This window comes from Anopheles funestus, chromosome X, assembly GCF_943734845.2.
Source record: "Anopheles funestus chromosome X, idAnoFuneDA-416_04, whole genome shotgun sequence".
Taxonomy (NCBI): domain Eukaryota; kingdom Metazoa; phylum Arthropoda; class Insecta; order Diptera; family Culicidae; genus Anopheles; species Anopheles funestus.
In genome coordinates this window covers 15,038,176-15,057,223 of record NC_064597.1, presented here as the reverse complement: position 1 = coordinate 15,057,223, position 19,048 = coordinate 15,038,176, and the positions used below count along the sequence as shown (strand labels likewise).

The 19,048-nt window shown below is 43.9% G+C and overlaps 5 protein-coding genes across 9 annotated transcripts; 3 read left to right on the top strand and 2 right to left on the bottom strand.

Moving 5' to 3' along the window:
- The first annotated feature begins 263 nt into the window (after positions 1 to 263).
- On the top strand, positions 264 to 3,053 carry LOC125767376 (UV excision repair protein RAD23 homolog B-like). 2 transcript variants are annotated; one of them, XM_049433882.1, is made up of 3 exons: positions 264 to 366; positions 475 to 1,248; positions 1,379 to 3,053. In XM_049433882.1, the coding sequence occupies exons 2-3, from the start codon at positions 711 to 713 to the stop codon at positions 1,981 to 1,983; spliced, it is 1,143 nt and encodes a 380-aa protein (XP_049289839.1). In that variant the 5' UTR covers positions 264 to 366; positions 475 to 710; the 3' UTR covers positions 1,984 to 3,053. The 2 variants fall into 2 exon arrangements, with proteins under 2 accessions (XP_049289839.1, XP_049289830.1); XM_049433873.1 differs by having other exon boundaries at positions 292 to 1,248.
- A 129-nt stretch (positions 3,054 to 3,182) lies between these two features.
- LOC125767388 (uncharacterized) lies at positions 3,183 to 5,428 on the top strand. Its single transcript, XM_049433913.1, has 2 exons — positions 3,183 to 4,841; positions 5,007 to 5,428. The coding sequence occupies exons 1-2, from the start codon at positions 4,175 to 4,177 to the stop codon at positions 5,411 to 5,413; spliced, it is 1,074 nt and encodes a 357-aa protein (XP_049289870.1). The 5' UTR covers positions 3,183 to 4,174; the 3' UTR covers positions 5,414 to 5,428.
- A 4-nt stretch (positions 5,429 to 5,432) lies between these two features.
- On the bottom strand, positions 5,433 to 9,111 carry LOC125767347 (histidine--tRNA ligase). Of its 2 annotated transcripts, none has more exons than XM_049433849.1 (3): positions 8,790 to 9,111; positions 6,647 to 7,912; positions 5,433 to 5,940 (listed from the first exon to the last, which is right to left on the bottom strand). In XM_049433849.1, exons 1-3 carry the CDS (start codon positions 8,880 to 8,882, stop codon positions 5,734 to 5,736), a joined length of 1,566 nt encoding a protein of 521 aa, XP_049289806.1. In that variant the 5' UTR covers positions 8,883 to 9,111; the 3' UTR covers positions 5,433 to 5,733. The 2 variants fall into 2 exon arrangements, with proteins under 2 accessions (XP_049289806.1, XP_049289798.1); XM_049433841.1 differs by lacking the exon at positions 8,790 to 9,111 and adding an exon at positions 8,060 to 8,754.
- An 88-nt stretch (positions 9,112 to 9,199) lies between these two features.
- LOC125767415 (RING finger protein 141-like) lies at positions 9,200 to 11,676 on the top strand. Of its 3 annotated transcripts, none has more exons than XM_049433974.1 (4): positions 9,200 to 9,285; positions 9,869 to 9,961; positions 10,028 to 10,216; positions 10,318 to 11,676. In XM_049433974.1, exons 3-4 carry the CDS (start codon positions 10,059 to 10,061, stop codon positions 11,117 to 11,119), a joined length of 960 nt encoding a protein of 319 aa, XP_049289931.1. In that variant the 5' UTR covers positions 9,200 to 9,285; positions 9,869 to 9,961; positions 10,028 to 10,058; the 3' UTR covers positions 11,120 to 11,676. The 3 variants fall into 3 exon arrangements, with proteins under 3 accessions (XP_049289931.1, XP_049289930.1, XP_049289927.1); XM_049433973.1 differs by lacking the exon at positions 9,200 to 9,285 and adding an exon at positions 9,292 to 9,310; XM_049433970.1 differs by lacking the exon at positions 9,200 to 9,285 and adding an exon at positions 9,301 to 9,410.
- Positions 11,677 to 13,719: 2,043 nt separating this feature from the next.
- LOC125767460 (protein SPT2 homolog) lies at positions 13,720 to 18,819 on the bottom strand. Its single transcript, XM_049434067.1, has 2 exons — positions 18,303 to 18,819; positions 13,720 to 18,106 (listed from the first exon to the last, which is right to left on the bottom strand). Exons 1-2 carry the CDS (start codon positions 18,366 to 18,368, stop codon positions 16,202 to 16,204), a joined length of 1,971 nt encoding a protein of 656 aa, XP_049290024.1. The 5' UTR covers positions 18,369 to 18,819; the 3' UTR covers positions 13,720 to 16,201.
- Positions 18,820 to 19,048: the final 229 nt, after the last annotated feature.

Genomic DNA, 19,048 nt, shown 5'->3' with positions numbered 1-19,048 from the left:
AATATTTGTTAATTTATTCTTACAATAACAAATAAAGAAAATGTGTGTAAACGACATAAAAAATATAACATAAGTTTCTTCTTGATTCGAAAATAAATCAAAATAAAAAATAAAAAACCAACCATTGAGACTCTACTGTACAGTTGCTGCTGCTGCTGCACACTTTTCGAGCAGTATAGCTGCTCGACTGTACATTTGTCAAGCAGTAAGGGCGAAATTGGAAATAAAATGGGCGAAAACCGAAATAGAAAAAAAACAAAAACCCAAATGGAACTGTCAAATGGAATTTCTGAAAATCATTTGCTTCTTCTTGTTCTTCTTGGCGGAAAGGGCAAATACTTCGAGTCATAGCACCACGTCCATGAGGTAAACGCAACGGAAGGGTATTTTCTTATTTGCTAAAATAAGAACGGCACCTATAATACGAATAATATAACCAGCCGTGTTCTGCCTAATTTGTGGCTTTGTGATTAGATTCGCGTGCTAGTGTGTGGTTGCTGCGTGTGCGAGGCGCCTATTGGCATTTTGACGTACTTTGTAGCCCATAAAATCAGCATTTTCGGTGCCAAATAGCGCATCATCACAGCATTCATCATACGGTAGAAAGGGGGGACGAGAATCCGCAAGGAAAGGCAGGATACGAGCCGCTTAGCTGTACGAAGAGCAAAGGTTACGGCAGTTGCCTACCAAAAAACCGACCGCTGTTCAACATGAAAATCACATTGAAAACACTGAAGCAGCAGACGTTCTTCGTCGAGGTGGACGTCGAAAAGGACACAGTGCGAAACCTGAAGGAAAAGCTTTACACCGAGAGTGAGCTGGCGTACCCGGTCGACAGGCAGCGGTTGATCTACCTTGGCAAAATAATGGAGGACGACCATCTGCTCAGCCAGTACAAACTCGACGATAAGAAGTTTATCGTGGTGATGAGCAAAAAGCCGACACCGGCCGCTGACGAACCGGCCGAGGGTGAAACATCCGAACCGAAGAAGGAAACGCCGGCGCCGGCCCCGAAGCAGGACACAAAGGTGGATGGCGGAACCGGTAAAAGCGACAGTGCCGATCCGACGTCCAGCAGTGCCAGCAAACCGTCCACGTCCACACCATCACAATCTGCCCCATCAACCGCCGACGATCAAAAGACAGCAGCGCCGCAGGACAGCACCAGCACGACCGAGAGCAAGCCAACCAACCCATCAACCGATGCCGTACCGGAGGAAATGCAAGTCAACATTCAAAGGCTAAAAGGTACGTTTCCCCCCCGGTGGGAGGGTGAGGGGAGATTTGGGAAATTATGCGCTGACCTAGTTTTTTTTCTCTCTTTTCTTTCCCTATCGAACGACGGTTCGCCTTTGTTTGCATCTTTACCGCACAAAAGAGATGGGTTACTCGGAACAAAGCGCTAGGCTTGCGCTGGAAATTTGCGCCAACATTCCGGATCGTGCCGTAGAGTACCTGCTGTCGGAGATGGGCGGTGGTAGTGATATGTCCTTCGCGTTGGCTGCTGCCCAGCAGCAACAGCAGCAGCAGCAGCAACAGGGTGGTGCTGTTCGAGCCGGCGCAGCACAGGCAGGCGGTACTACGGGCGGCGATGCAAACCCGCTCGACTTCCTGCGCAACAATCCAGTGTTCGAGGACATGAAGCGTATACTGCGTGACGATCCGGCAATGCTGCCGTACCTGATGCGCCGGATGCAGGAAAGCAATCCGGAGCTGCTGAGCATCATTGCCGAGCATCAGGACGAGTTTCTCGCGATGATCAATGAGGGTACCCCCCAGGGCAGGCCAATGTCGCGTGAGCTGGAGGAGATTGCTTCCGCAATGATTAACAGCCTGACGCCTTCCGATATGGATGCGATCGAACGGCTGAAAGCACTCGGCTATCCGGAGCATCTCGTTATTCAGGCGTACATTGCGTGCGAACGTGACGAGTACGATGCGGCCATGTTTCTCGTCACACAAACGCTGGACGACGAAGAGTAGGACGGAACCGCACCAAGAACACACACACACACACACACATACACATACTCTGACGCGCGTGCACACATTCAGGCATATATACACACGTACAGGCATTCGCTCTAAATCGCAATGTAGGCTCGTCCCATTTCCCTTGCCCTTTCGCTGCAAGAAGAAAACGGGAATCACAAATGGCAAGTTTTTCTTTGTTTCTATACAACGTAACATAGTTAAGGCCAGCATAATATAGCTTAGGAAGGCCCGCCGGTGGGTTAGTGTTAATGGTACACGACCGAGAACCACCACCTCAAATCCCATCCGGATCATTTTCCCCCCAAAAAAGCAAAGGGTTGACTACGTGCTAAAAATATGTTTAGAAGACCAGTTATGCTCTTGCTGGCCATTACACCAAGAAAAAGAAAAGGTTAAACACCCATCCATTTGTTGAAAAGCGGTTTTGTTGTTGCGAAAAACAAAACAAAAAAAAAACAGAAGCAAAACAGAAAACAAATCGTTATTAATTTTGCGTGGTGTGCGCGCGTGTTGCAGACGTTTAACAATTAAACTTTCTTTTCGTTTTATGTTTAATTATTACACACAAATACGGTTTTTTTTGTTGTTTCTTCACCGTTTACGCGTGAATCCCTTATACGCGGCGATTCATTATTTGCAAAAAAGGTCAAACAAACCGAACGAAACTGAGCCACTTGATTGAACCGCACACACACACACGCCCACGGAACAGGGCAAATGTAACAGGCAGCAGGGCGTTTGTAAAGATAATAGCGCGAATTACGAAAAAAAACACGGTGGAACCAGCTTCCTCGCATCAACTCGAGCGGAAGGACACGACCAGGGAAGAACGCAAAACAAGATAGACGTGGTAGTGTGTTGGGGCAGTGTGTGTGTTGGTGGTAAAACGGTTAGACATTACAGGCGTCTTTTTAATTTTGTTTCCTCATTTGTTCATAACTGTAAAACCCAAGTGGAACCAAATCACTCTTGTAATGCAAAACAACAACAACAGAACTACAAGCAACATATGGCGTTTATGTTAATAATAAAACCGAATTCTGGATCATCCAAAATAAGTTCCATGTTTTGGCGGTTTTTTTTAAGGCAGCATCTGAGTAAAAGATTAATTTTACCATTGCAGCCCCACAGCGCTGGATTACTTGTAGGAGTGGGTAAGAGCTGCTTCCGTGTATTGCAAGTTTAATCGCACTAAATGACAAAAATATATGTTTTAGGTCACCTACCACGTTGAGCGATATTGGCGGAACTGTGTGCGGAACCGGAATGAATGCTATGTTTCCCTCATTTACCGGAAGCAATCGCAAATTTCGGTGCGATTTGATACTGTACACCTGTGCTTGTATCGTTTGCATGAGGGGATTGAACCGAAAGTCGCTGAGACTGCCAGGCTGACCGATCTAGTGCTGAACCGTGTCGGAGGCCGCTACGACAATACGCGTATTGTACATTCGTTACACTCATTTTGTAACCCAAAGCGGTTACACGAGTCTTATTTTTGTTTTCGTTGTTGTTCGATATTCTTTTCGCTTAACAACACCAACGCAAGCTGAAAGAGTGTGTTTTAAGGAAGAAAAATAAATGCTCGATCATGTTCTTCCGTGCAGCAAAAAAAAAGCCAAAATAAAATAGCAAACAACGGAGAAAAAAAGGCACACCAAGGAACCGACTTTGCAGAAGCCGGTTAGAGAAGAACCGTTCAGGCGTGGCGGTCTTGAAATGTTGCTTTTACACGCGTAGAAAAGTGGCGATTTTGTGTTTCTTGCTGTCTCTCCCCCACAATCCGGGTAGCATCGGATTTGAATGTGATTTGGTTAGGCTTTTTTTTCCTTGGTACCGGGAGGGGGATTGACATTTTTGTTCATCGTTTCGTCTTCATCTTGTCTTTGCGTTTAAGACGGTTTTGGGGCGGAATTTCCAACACACATCAAAGAACGGTTCCGAACGGTGGAACGAATAATCAATGGATGTCGTGGCGTGAACGCACCATAAGGAACGGGAAGAACCTCCAGAAGAGAATATAGGCGCGACGGGGGGTTTTGGGATCACTTCCTTTCGCGCACTGGCTATATTTAAGGCCAGCGGCTAACGATGCTCGCGGTCAGTGGCGTACGAGTGTTCGCGTGATTGGTGAAGCCCGGTTTTGTGTGAAGTGATTCGAAAACAAACAAAAAACAACATGGTTGCTAGAAGCTGGAAGTGTCTGTGCTTGCTGCAAATGGTTCTTGCGGTGACGGTACTCGGTCTGTGCCGGGTAACGAGTGCTTATCCGTACGCGGATGATTTCCCCTATCAAGTGCATGGACACCCGGTAGCCGTGTCGGGTAGCTCCGGTGTGAAGAAACTGCACGCTGGTACCGCGAAGGGTGCAAGCGGTGAAGGGGGCAGTGATGCGCGGGACCACCGTAAGGAGCACGCGTACGACGAAGCGGGCAGTATCGGGTCGGCATCCGACGCCGTACGCTACCATCAACTCGACAATCAACTGGACGGCCATCGGGTGCTGGATGCGAGCAAGGGCAGCACGGTGGACAAGGTGAAACATTTGGCGGGTGAAAACTTTGAGGCGGACAAATCGCACAACCGGAAGCATATTAAGTCGGGGTTTAGCAACTCGTACCATAAGGACGAGAGCGGTAGCAAGAGTTCATATTATGAAGATTCGGACGATCACGGTGGTAAGCAGGTGTTCGACAATCGGCACAATATGCGCAACGACTACGCGGACAAACTGTACAGTCAGGATCGGCGCAATGACTATCTGCGGGATCATTACGATGATCGTGCGTCCGGTAGTGACCTGATGGGTGCTCACAACTACCGACGTATGGGTGCACTCGATCGAGGTAAGCTTGACTGTTTTTCAGTGCGTTATTTTAATGATGGTACATATATCAATACCATTCAGACTGTTAGATATTAATAAGAGAAGATAAGATATTGAAGAATAAGAAGAAGATATTGAGTAATAGAATTATCGGTTTTTGATTTCCCTTCCCAAAAAAAATAAGGTAACACTTACGGACATCGTGACGGATACGCACACAATGATCACAATGATCAGCATTACGGTACGACGGCCTACGGAGGTTACGATTACTATCAACCGGGTGCCAACTATCACCACTACGATGATCTGTACCGTCGACGATCGTACTACAATCCGAGACCATCGTTTGCCACCGCACCGTTGCAACCGGCACCGATCACGATTTACGAAGACCCACGTGACTACGCACCGTACCCGGTGGCACCCTATCCGGTGCGCGAGGTACGCGATGGTTCGTCCGTGCTTAGTAGAGACGACGACTATCGCCAACAGCCGAACGGATCGTTCGGTCAGCGGCGACGCCTCATCTACAGACCCAGTCCGGCACCAGCACCAATACCAATGCCGCACGAATACGGACGTTACTGAAGGATTTGAAGGATGTGTATCCTCGTTGTAAGCGACCATACGACGCGTCGGTGTAATACGCGTCGATAACTAATTTATTTTCCTGTCTTATTATGCTTAGAAGAGTTGACAGCCAGTAACACACATTTGAATCACTTCACTTATCGATGAGTTGAGAAATACAAATAAATGTCTATTACAGAACAATTTTTACTTGCTGTCTTACACAATGGTATGAGGCCTAACGTGCTTGTATTAGGTTTAGTTGATTGCTGATCGAACGAAAATGCACAACAATGCAAACGGTTGATGGGAGGTGAAACGCAGCGGGACGTATGTGTTTAGGATGCGGAGAGCCGTTTGAATATTTCGTCGGTGAACTTATCCAGAGAAATTTCCTCCTCCTTGCGAGTGGCTATTTCTCGTAGCTTTACTACACCGCGGGACAGTTCCCCGTCACCGAGTACGATCGCGTACGGAATCTGATATTCCTCGCAGTGTTGCAGTTGGGCCAGCAGCTTCGGGTTCAGCTTGTACGAATGTTCCGCCTGTGTGGGGATATGATAGTTAGAGATTAACCTTTCGACACATTAACTTTGGGGAATGTCGTTTGGATTAGAGATGTGCACACTGAACAAGAGTGAGTGAGTGAGTTTAATCGTGCAGAGGAGTTTATGGTTTCAGCTAAAAAAAAGGAGTTTTTATGACTCTTTTACTTACTCCTTTACGTTTTCCCTCAGTCACTCTCTGTGCCGACTAATGACTCACTTTTTTGCGGATCAACTCACGCAATAAGACTGAGTATAATCGAAAAATAAATTATATTTCATTAAATGTAACATATATATTTTTTTAATTAAATACGGTTTACGCCAGAAAATTTACAACCAGCCATTAAATACAAAATTTTGAATAATTACATTCAAATTAATTAGCTTTCCACGAAATTGCAGCGATTTAAATAACTAATCAACTGCAGTAGAGTGATTTAAATCCAAAAAAGAGTAACAAAACATTTATTGCGTGAGTTGACACTCAAAAGAGTGAATCATTAGTCGGCAGAGAGTGAATAAGTGAGTAAAATCGTCAAGGAATAAATAAATCACTAGTTTAGAATAATATTTTTATGACTCTCAAAAGAGTGAGTAAAAGTTTTAAATCCTTCTACCCACTCTTTCAATCTGATTCAACTCTCTGAAAAGAGTGAGTATTCGCATCTCTAAGTTTGGATAGGAGATATTCGTCCCAACTCACCTTAATACCCGCAGCCCATAGTTGGTTAAGAATTTCAAGCCGCTTCAAGTGCAGTCCTTTGTGGGCAGATATAACGTACACTTCCGTCTCGTTGGTGCGTGCTTTGCCTGCGGCCCGTGATTCAATGATGGAAAACAGACGCTCCACACCGATGGACACACCGACACATGGGACCTGCTTCCTTTTCGGGTTAAACATACCCACCAGATTGTCGTACCGTCCGCCACCGGCGACCGAACCGACCGTTATCTCCTCATCGTCGCTACCGCCACCGAGCAGCACTGCCTCGTATATCACGCCGGTATAGTAGTCGAGCCCACGTGCCAGACTAAGATCAAACGAAACCCTGTTCGCCACCTGGAAGATCGCACAGTACTGCAGCAACAGCCGCATATCCTCGAGCCCTTCCATTGCGGTTGGAATCTTCTTCAACTTTTCATCTTCCGCCAGCCGGTCCACCAGCTCCGGACCACCATGCAACGTGACGTACTCGCCGATCCGATCCACCGTCTCCTCCGTCAGGCCCTTCTCCTCGATCATCTCACGCTTCACCTCTTCCCAGGGTGTTTTGTCCAGCTTGTCGACGGAAGAGCAAGCCGTGCGGAACTTATCTGCCGGTACACCGCACGCCTCAAACATACCGTCGAGCAACTTCCGATGGTTTAGCTTCACCACAAACTCCCCAACGCCCACATCGGACAGTATCTCGCATACCACCTTCACGCACTCAGCATCCGGCAGCATCGGGTCGTACGTGCCGGCAATGTCGAAATCGCACTGATAAAACTCCCGGTAACGGCCGCGCGTGATTTGCGGATTGTCTCGCCGGTATACCTTCGCGATGTGGTAGCGCTTGATGTTAAACACGTTGCCCATACCGACGTACCGGGCAAACGGGACGGTTAGATCATACCGCAGCGCCAGTATCTCGCCGCCCTGATCCTTCAGGTCGTAGATTAGCTTCGAATCTTCACCGTACTTGCCCGTCAGCACCTCCTTCAGCTCGAACACGGGCGTATCGATCGTTTCCGCGCCATGTTTGCGGAACACGCGTATAACCTGATCGAGTACCCGCTGCCTGAGTGCCATTGCCTCCGGACCGTAGTCACGGGTACCCTTCGCTGTTTTTAACGATAGGTTCCGGTTGCCGGGAACCGATTCATTTCCACCCGATGGTTTCGGTGCTGGCGACTCACCACCATCCTCCACGGTGCATTGCTTCAGCTGTTCTTTAAGTGCCAGCAGCTTTTGTACCTCCTCATTGATCTGTGGAAATGGAAGAAAGCAAAGCGTTAAAGTAAGACCAAATAATTGGCCTTATTCGCAATATTCGCTCGCCCGGTGATTGTTCGTTTGTCTGCCATTCCTCCATCTCACACTCACAAACACACACACACACACATACACACAGACCTGTGCAAGACGAAGCCGGGCCTTCTCTTCTTCTGTACGATTCGCCTGTGCCGCGCTGGCCACTAACGTGGAACTCCTGGTGGAGTAAAAGTGACGCTGACACCGAAAGCTCCCCGCCGTTCCTCCTAGCTGCACGACAATCGACCGTAATTGTCGTAGAATCATTGTGTAACTGTTCCCTTTCCTCATCCACACAGAAGGCACTACAAAAGTGTTTCGCTCGCTTGATGCCGTTGTGCGGGCGATCCACGATTTTGTACCAATTTTCAGCTGTTTTCCTTTCACTTTTTCATTAGCTGGTTTTTTTTTCGTTTGCTTCGCTTACTTTCTCTCTCCCTTCTTTACTTCACGGACCCGACCGCAACGCAAATGTTGGCGATGAAAACCTTACTGCATTAAAGAACAATCGAAGGCAAATCTACGACTTCTCTTGGTGTTTTTTTTGAAGGGGTGGTGGCGATGAATGAAGAAAAACGGAGGATGTAACAATTTTCCACGCACACACTTGCGGATGGTGAAACTCGATCGCACTATTGCATGGGATTTGCGCGTGTCGCATCACAAATCCAACGTGAAAACAAAGTCACTAGATAGCAGCGAAATTGTTAGTTGGGCTATGGTTTGCACAAAAAAGGCAACAAGATGCGTTCGATGAACATTTTATACTATATATAAAGCTAATTATTGTTCAAACAATAACTGCACTATACACTGAGGCTTCTTCATTTACCTTCGCCTTGTCCTTAGTGGAGGCTGATTTAAGCTTACGCACGACGTCTCCCTGGGCGGTGATGGCAGCTTCTAATTGATCCTTTTCCGTCATTGCTTCACTTCACGGAGCAGAGTTTGATGCCACCCAAAAATTGTTGAGGCAATAAGGACAAAATGGGAGTGGAAAATCACAATCACTACACACACGAACCACGTCGGAGTGGAAAATTCGAATGCTTATGCGAAACTTATAAGCTACTGCATTTCCCTCTCGGTGTGGTATGACCCCACTCCCTCACACGTCCGTTTCCTGTATTCGTACGCCGGGGAAAGCTTGCTGGCATACACGTTGCCGGTGAACAACCGTGCTTGACAGTTGCGATCCGGTCTTTGACATTTGGCTGCTGTCACTTTCGCCTGTCAGCTGATCCAAAATGCGTACGACGAAAACAATAGAGCAATCGATTAAAAAAATAAAACAATAATAAGCAGCAGGCAAGCCATAAGTTTATTGGGTGTGCATATAAGTTTTCGCTTTTTGTAATGATTTATTACTCTACAGTAAAATACGGTCACTAAAAACTATTATCTTTAATCAATAGTTAAACCTGCTCTAAAAAGTAGCTCACCACTGTTTTAGGTAAATAATCGTTATTTATTATTAACAGTAATTCTTCTGTGCTTACCATTTCCCTATTTTTTAACGTTCTGTCGTTCATATACCTAAATTATGTTCGTTATCATGTATCACTCATTCATATCAGTCTTAAACGACCTGCTTTTAATACAGGAACCATTTGTTGATAAACAGCACAAACTTTTCTATACGCCTAATAACTACGTCGATAGAACTGTAGCATTCGCGCTTGGAGTCGGTCCCGGTACATGTTTTAAGTGTTAATTTGAGATAAAACAACTCGTGTTCGGCCTTTTTTTACTTTCATTTAATGGTACAAAAGGTTCTATTGTCCCTACCGTTCCATTTGCATAGACTCGTTGTTGTAGATCGTCAGAGAAAGAGCAGAAGAGACACTATTTCTGAAACGCCATTTGCTGTGCTGCAACAGTATTGAAAGAAAACTCTTTTATTTTACTCAGCATCCTGTTCACAATCAACCAACAACTGTCAAGTAATGTAATCGTATTACAAATAATGTAATCTTACCTCTAATCGTATCTATAACCGGCAAAGTGAGTGTAGATTGAAGATTGGTGAGACGAAAGTGCAAGTTCATTTTATTTGTTTCGAATCTTCAGCCTAGTATTAAACACAAACCACGAGTCAGAAATGGGTAGCCAAGCTTCCAGCATTTCACAGAAAATTTTACCGGCCGATGCTGTCGATTCACTGCAGTTTGAGTTCAAGAAACAGGTACACATCTTCTCCGAGATCAATAATCTCGCATACGAAGACTTTCAAAAATGTCTCGCTGATTTAAACCGACTGTAAGTATCTGTGATTAATGATTCATCGTTCACCGGCCAACTGGCTGTATACCTTTGAAGCCAAACTAACATTAAATGTCCTTTTGCTTTCTTCCGTACAGCTCCCGGAAATGTCTCGATCCAAACGGGAAGCAGTTGGTGTTCGCCGTGAAGAAAGGTTCTGATAACTCCATCCTCTGGAAGCGTACCGTGCGCATCGCTTGCGTTAAAATTGATCCAGAAACGAAGAAGATCGACTGCTTCAAGCTGCTGACGCTGCAACAGTTTCTGCAGGTATTTCGAACATTCCAAACGAATCTGCATGCGATGGTTACGGTCGAGAGCCAGCGAATACACAGTCCTGGGGCAAGCCCGTCCAAATCGAGCAGCGGAAGTGCGTCCGGTCCGGACACACCGTCCAACGCGAGTGTCACTGAACTTTCGCCCAAGAACGACACAGCAGATCAGCAGCCCGGTCCAAGCACGACCGAGACTAAGCAACCGGAACACTCCTCTGTCCGACTGTCCACTTCCTCCTCGTCGTCATCGTCGGCAAACGTGTCGAGTGCGTTCGTGTTTCCGGAGTGTACGACCGCATCGATTCTGATGGCGCAGGTCGATTCGATTACGGACGGTGATCATAACGAGTGCTGCATCTGTCTGGAGCGTAAACCGGAAGTGTCGCTACCCTGCGCACACAGCTACTGTGTGCCGTGCATCGAGCAATGGAACATCCACCAGAAAACGTGCCCAATCTGTGACGAGTTGCTGGCCAGCACCGACGATACATGGGTTCTGTCGGAAATGCCCGAAGCGGACGAAGTTAGCGAGGAGATTTGTGCCACTCTGCTGAAGCTTTCAAACGAGGCAAACGGAAGCGACGAAAATGATAAGAATTGGTTGCGGCGAATGTTAGATTTGTGATTTGCTTGCCGAGTAATCCACAAGATGGAATGACACAATTATGTTTTGACTTTTTTAACACTTGATTATTAGATACAGAGCTGAACATAAAATGCTCGCTGTGCGTTATATGTGATAGGTTTCACCCTTTTTTCTTTTTGACAATCGATTTGAAGTTTTTATAATAACTGTGTTTTAGGAATACGGCAAATGCCGTCATACTCCAAATTCAAGAAATATTTTACGTTGCTAACAATGTGCGCTGCTTCCGAGCCAAACTAAACCACGGTGTGCAACAAGTAGGGATGGTATTTTCGTTTCTTCAAGATTCGGATAAATCGCGTTAATATTTGATAAAGCTGATAGTTTCGTTGGATAGTGACGGGGACACCTCGTCCGTTAAGTCTCGACCTCTTCATTGTTTGCGTTTCTACCAGTGGCAAATCAAGCCCCTTCAAGGCTCTAGGCGGAATAGCTATTGGAGAGCCCCCTATCAATACAAGTAGCTTTGAAGCAAACGTTTTGTTTTTGAACCATATACGAAATACACTACATTTTGGCAGAAATTGTCCTATCAATTGAGTCTAGTAAAAATCATTTTTCCGAATTCTGCTTGAATGTGGTTTACTTACCCGGATAAACGATAGTTTGTACGCAGGACACTTCACTTTCATAAACGAGAGAACTTTCATAACTTCAAAAGACAAAACTGATTCTTCGTGGCCATTTTGCTTTTACACAACGGCATTTTTTCTTTCACATACACATTTCAATGCCCTTTTTCACATTTAAAATATCACACTCGCGGTTCCCAGATTCATTTATGGTTTAAATATCAAGTACAAACAATAGCTATCGCTTCCCGTTTTAGTGTACTTCCTGAATCAAATATTGGAATTTTATGTTTAGGAAGCAGCAAAAGGTAAAGGTTTCTTTCTGTACATTGGCTATCATTCGGTCTGGAAGATAAATAAAATCAATGTCACTTAATAGATGGCAAAAGCTTTTGTCGACAAGAAACATATTGTGTTATCTTCTTGCTTTTGAAGTCACGTAGTTGGTGATTTAGAGTATCTCTATGCTTACGTTGTAATTGCATTCAACCCTCTGCAGGTAAAATGGGTGTTTAGAAAACATGGATTAGAGTTTATCTTTAGTGTCACATTTTGTATGTTATTAACATCCTAGTTTGGGTTAAGATGTGGAAGGAAGGGTAAAAGCAGTGGCGGACCAAGTTTCTTGGAGACTCTAGCCGGGAATTGGGGGGCCCATATCAATACCTCTAGTAAAATTTTTTCTTTCAATATTTATAATTGAATGTGCTTCACTTACCTGGGTAAACGATAGTTTGATAGCGTTTTTGTTCCAAAAAAAACTAATATTAGCAATTTTTTCTGTGCAGAAAGGCACATACACAAGTTAATGAGCTTTGGCACATTTAAAACAGGCACATTTTTCACGATTTCCCTCAATAAGCATTAAGCTGATTGAAAAAAGGACATCATTTTTTCACTAAGAAACACTTTGTTTGCACAGATTTTTTTTTCAAAAATTTAAAAACTCGCTGCCAAAGTCTACTGAACAACAACAAAATTCAAATAATTTTCAAGTTTAGTACACGCACTGATTGTAAATCGGACTATTTCCACAGTCCTTCATTCTGGCGTTAGCATAAAAGGAACTGCGCTAACCACAGTGATAACTTTAAAGTTGGAATAAGAACGCAAGATCTTATATTGTCCGCGAAGGTAAGCGCAAGATGGAGAATTTTTTTTTCGTTTAATTACGATCCTAAACTGCATTGATGACTAATGATATGTCGTAAGGAGGCAAACGCACTACCTCGATACACCTACACATCGCGTCTTTCACTTTGCTTCATCGTTTTTTTCAAGTTTTGTACAATCTTTTCTTTCCATAACAAAAACCAAATAAATTTAAAATGCAATAAGTAATAAATTTTTTGCATTTGCTTTTCGAAGACAAAACTGTTTGTGATTTTTGGGCCATTTTACTTCTCAACAATGGCATTCTTCACTGGGACCGAGGGCGTACGTTGACCCAAACCAAACCGACGCGAGGAACAATGTGAGCACGTGCTAACCAATCTTTACTATTTAACATCGTATCAACGCACGAATTGTTGCACAAATCATTATTTGAATGAAATAATATCCTCAAAGAAAGGATGTTACTTTTTGGCAGCTGAAAAACAATTTTTGCAAAATGTTTTATCCTCCAAACGAAGCACTTTGCCGAGAGCTTTTGTTTTAGAAGTTTAATGCACTGCGGTCCGATCGCTACTGATCGCAATTTCTGCTTCGTTATCACACCTACACAACTGCAATTGGTGAAGCTGCCACCCGATCTCATTCTTTCGCACTCTCTCCACACTTCCTTTAGAGACCCCTTGAGAGAGCCTCGTTGTGAGCCAAATTTCCATAGCCTCACACGTTCGGCAACCCTTCACCCTCTCGCCTCCCCTCCCTCCCTTCCTTCCTCGACCGACGACCGTTAGATACGCCACTGGTTCCTACATCAAACCATTTCTTTCAGTTCTATTGGAAGGATTCATTATATTTTTCTCAACAAAATTAGACACGGATACTGAAATATTTTTTTTGTAAACAACTTTTTCCTATTGTATTGTTCTCTTTTATTTTACTCCAAATCAATACATCGTGTCACTGAATTTGAATGTCTTGGGAAAAAAAAACAAACGTTAATAAAGTTATGCAAACGTAACAGTAACAAAACTACTAAAACACGGGTATACTGTTTTTGGGGAAACGTATTCGTAAAGAGAAGAAAAATGCACATGGTCTGAATAAAATGGGTTTCGAATTGTAATCACACACGCGTTAAATTAAATGTATTATAGAGTGATCGGGATAAATTTGACATACTTGTAATTTGTTATTTTTTCCGTAGGTTACTCAGCAAATTTTCTAAGTTTGTTTCAGTAATTTTCTTTTACTGAAAGCCGTTCAGTAATAATTCCTTTTGCTGATTTTCACCTTTAATGTCACTCTTTTGCTGGACTTCAGTAAATCAATTTACTGGATTCCTTCCAGTATTTCATTTTTTTACTGCAGATCAGTAATTATATGTGACGTATGTCACATTCCACTGAAATTCACTGAAGTAAATAGTGTTCAATGGTGAATTCAAAGGTACGAAATGGATGCCAACCTACAAATTATTAACCTGGAGGAGATATCCTGTGAGTAAATCTTCAGGTAAACAAGTTTAAATTTGTTGTGCCATTGAAAGAGGCATTCGTTTTTATCCAGGAAGATTGGAAAAAAAACTACTAGGATTCAAAAGGAACTTCGAAACAAGAAACAAAATGTGACTGTCACCATGATCGAAATGTTTCCCATTTCAACAGAATTTCAAGGATATCTGGTATGTACATATTTTTTAATACAAACTATATTCTTCATTCTAATATTGTATACATCACTCAGATCAACATGGATTTCGAACAGATGTTCCCAACTGCACGGAAGCTCAACGGTGACGATTGGATTTTTTATTGCACTGTACATCAGTACTAAAACTTGCTGGCTTTTCAGTAATACGTAATGCTTTTTACTGAAAATTCATCAAATCAACTGTTATTTTTGATATTCAATAATTGCAGTAAACGAGCTGTCACTTGTGAGTTTACTGAAAGATGCAGTAAATTTACTTTTACTGAAACGATTACTAAACTGAAGCTAAATTTTCGTTAAAATTTTACTGAACTGCGGTAAAAAATTTTTAGCGTCTAGAGATGTTAACTTATTGCAAAGGTAAGACCTGATGAAAAGGATGTGGTTGGACACAAACCTGAATCTTGGAAGAGATTAATTTGTATTGTATCCGCCATCATATAAAGATATTGTGACTGCTGCCTAATACTCCCTAAATACAGTAAAACCTATCAAACATGAACTAGATAATGGCAATGGAAGCTTACCCCATTGCCATAGTCTCAGTGAAAAGTTAAAAATGATTGTTAGAAATTTCTACAACTTCAACGGTTCAAATGTTTAAACTCCAAACTCCCCAGAACTTAACCCCGTAATGGATTAGGTTGTTGAAAAAGACACCAATCAAACATCCAGTAATACAAAAGACCAGAAATTAAAACAGTTTCCTTGTCAAATTTATCCCGAAAACTCTAAAAATGAAGAAGAAAAAGGAAATTACGTGAAGATATATCAGAACAATCAGAACAGCACGAAAAACTATTGCAATTTTTTTTTAAAGAAAAACTACCTCACATATATTCAATATGGGAATGTTGCCATGTAAAAGGATGCGTAAAGAAAATCTATTCCCGTTTCTCAAGAAAATCTATCAAAATTTTAATAATTGAATTGAAAAATGGCAAACCTATAGAGTTGAACGAAATCGATTTTTCTTCAAATTTGATGACTGAAAATCTCCCATTAATGATAAAACATGATAATACATCACACCCCTAAAGCGTGATGCAGTATTACAATTTTGGAGATCAGTGTACATTACTGTGTCTTGTTTTTTTTTCGAATGGAACCACGTTTTGAGTTCAAGATCGGAATTTTAAAGTTAATTTTCCACGCCTGTTTGGCTTTCTATAATCCCATAGCTGATTAGATCAGTCCTGCGTATGGGAGGCACAGCGGTTAGGAGTTCGAGACTTTAAGCAATTGGGCAGAGTTGATTGAACGCCACACAAATGATAATGAAAAAAGGGTGGAAAATCGATAAAGGGTGCTGTATAAAATGTGAAATGAAAACAATGTTAAAAAAAATTACGCGAAAAGAACTAATCTAAGCAATAATATATCCTTGACCTCATGTAAGAATTTGTAGATCAGCACTCGCCATATGCTTTCCCTGCTCTGCCAGCGGCGAGTGTTTGCGCTTGTGAATAAGTGTCGCTGTAATTTAAGGAAGACAAAAGACGTAGGAGGAAATCGTTTCCCCTCCCTGACTTGTCTGTGTGCTGATGTGTGACTTGCTTAAACTAGTTTTAACATATTGCATACGTCAGATCATTCGAACTCGAAATCTTCTCCTTAACTCTACTAACGTGCAACCACATACAGGCGTACTTGTGTGTGGATGCTTCTACTTTTTCTTCGGTGCAGCACCCTTCTTGCTACTTGCTGTTTTGCGTCTCTTCTCCTCCTCCTCCATGCGCATATCCTCCAGATCCTCCAGCAGCCCTATCTTTTTGCTGATGTACTCTTCACGCATCTGTTGCGCGTACGTCGACTCCATGTTAGCGTCATCCTCGTCATAGTATTCGTCCCTGTAGCGTGACCTATCATACCCGAAGATGTCCTTAATCGCGGACGAATAGTCTTCCTCACAGTCATCGTCATCAATAAAATCGTCCATCTCGCTATCGTATTCACTGTCGCTGTCTATAACGCGTCTCTTCTTATTGGTCGATCGTACGCCACCCTGCGGCATTGCTAAGTCCCGTCGTTTGTTCGAACGCTGCACATCCGGCGGTGGGAACTGGCGTGTTTGCGTTACCGGTTCCGGTGGTGGACGTTTGGTCGGTGCAGTAGTTCGCAAGCTTGCACCCGGCATTTGCTTACCGTTTGGCGGTGGTTTCGTTGGGACGGTTCCACCCGAAGGTCGGCTAGATGCGGTGGTCGATTTTCCATTCGCTACTGCCGGCTTTTGCACCGGAGGTGGCAACGATTTACCGTTCAACGTTACAGCACCGGACGTAGATGATGATTTTTGGGACGTACTCACCGTGCCGGATGGTTGTGGATTCTGCTTGCTGGAGGTGCGACCGGTCGACGACGATGAAGACATCGATGGCGTAGAGGTAGTCTTTTGGGTACCGCTTCCGGTAGGTTTCGTAACACCGGCAGTTGGTTTCGGTTTCAGTTCTGGTGTCGACAATGGCATTGTCTTCGTTACAACTGCTGCCACTGGTTTATCTGCGTTCGAAGCTATTTTGGCCGGATCCGCCGCGGTGGACCCTTCAGTGCGCTTGGGAATTTTAAACATCGTACGAGAGCTGTTGCTTGTTGAGCTTACCTGTGCACCGGGTGTTGGTTTTCGGCTTGAAGTAACCGGCAACGGTGGTATCCCCGGTAGTTTTCCCGCCGCTCGCAGCTCATCCAAACGCACCAATCTTCGCTGTTTCTCTTCCTCCGAAAGACTTTCGTTTTGTTTTACCTTATCACGCAAACGTTTCATCTCCATGAATGCTTTTCGCTCTTCATACTCCTTCCTTTCCTTGCTGGTTAGTGGTCGATCATCTTCACGCTTCTTGGCGGCGTTTACCTCGACCTTTATCGGTTCAAACTGCTTTGTTTCGGCAATCTTCAGCAGTGTGGAAAAGTTGGGCGGTGGTGGTACGTTCGGTTTGCGCACCACCGGCACTGAACGCCGTTCCTCGTTTGCGCTGTTTTTCGTTTGCTTGGGATCTTCCCGTTTCGGCTGCAGCTTTGGATCGGCAACGGTAGCGATCACACTGCTGGTGGTCCGGTCGTCACTACCGTCCGCCCTGGATGTGCGTGACTTTCTGGTGCGCGGTGCATGTTGCTCTTCCTGCTCCTTAACGATTGCATTCTTCACACGCGCCTTTGCGCGTGCCAATTCCTCGCTGGACATGCAGCGTTTTTTCGCCTCGGAAAACATCGACTCGGTCGGTGTATTCTTGTACTTGTCCATCATCTTCTCGTAATACTGTGACGCTACCGCCGACGTGTAACCGTAATCATCTTCGAGGCTTTCCGTCCCGAGTGCGCTTTCCTGTGCATCGTTTGCATCGTCCAGGACGGACTTATTCGCCGACTTGATTACCTTCAACATTTTTTCAATCTTTTTCTTACCTTTGCCACCACGCTTGGCCATCAGCTCCTGTGCCTTAAGATGCTTTTCCATCGCTGCCTGCCGCTCCTCTTCCTCCTTTTTGGCGAGAAATTTTCTAATGTTATCCGACAAAACCTTCTTCTCGGGGTTGACCTTTGGTGGAGTGTTGGAACTGACCGACGAGCTGCGTTTCTGTGTCGGTGAAACAAAGAGGAAAACCACCTGTAACATATTGCTTTCGATTGTTCTGGAAACGTATGGTCCCGGAAATGGAACCAAACAGGAATGGATGAAAAGGGACCGTTCGTTTTCATCTGGCCATTTCATCACCGGCCAACTGTTGCATGTAATGACGTACCTAAAACAAACTTCCGCTACTATTACTTACCCCCTTCGACGTCTTTGCCGTTTCGGCGTTTTGCTTCGCAATGTTCAATATATTGCGGTAATCCATCTTCGCTCGTTGTTATTGTTGTTGAATGCAAAGTAATATATCAACGATGTTGCAGCACTATATATTGCACAAATTTGTAAAATTGCACCGGCACGTACCTTCAAAACAGAAAGGTAAGAGTTTCGCTAGGAAAGAACCATGCCGCCTTTTTTACAAATAAAATCCGAAACCAAGCAACACCTTCTGCTTAGCTGTAACACATTCGCACATACGGGCACAACAATCTGTTAGCATGCCACTGCCAAGTCAGATTAAGGAAACAGGATGTTTCTTCCACACTTGGCCAGCTGAACAATAAAACCGGATATACATAGATTAGTTATATTGGTTTTTTTAAGTCGCACAATATTCAAATGCAGAATATTGGTACAATTTTCCAGCAACGGCAGTTAGCTTTGCCTCATGAACGATCTTTTATTTACTTCTAGCACAATTGGTCGGCTGTTACGAAGGTTGGACAATACGGTGCATCGGTTGTATTTTGACAGGATGGCACTTTTCACAGGGCGCCATTTTTTATTCCAGCTTTGCAAAAATTTTCAAAAAAGTAGAACCTATTTTTAATGTGTTTTTTGCTATTGTAATAAAAAAATAAATATTGTACACTATTTACTAGTACTCTTCACTGCTAATCACGTTAATTTTTTATTTTTGTTTTGTTCGGTTAGAACAGTGCTCCC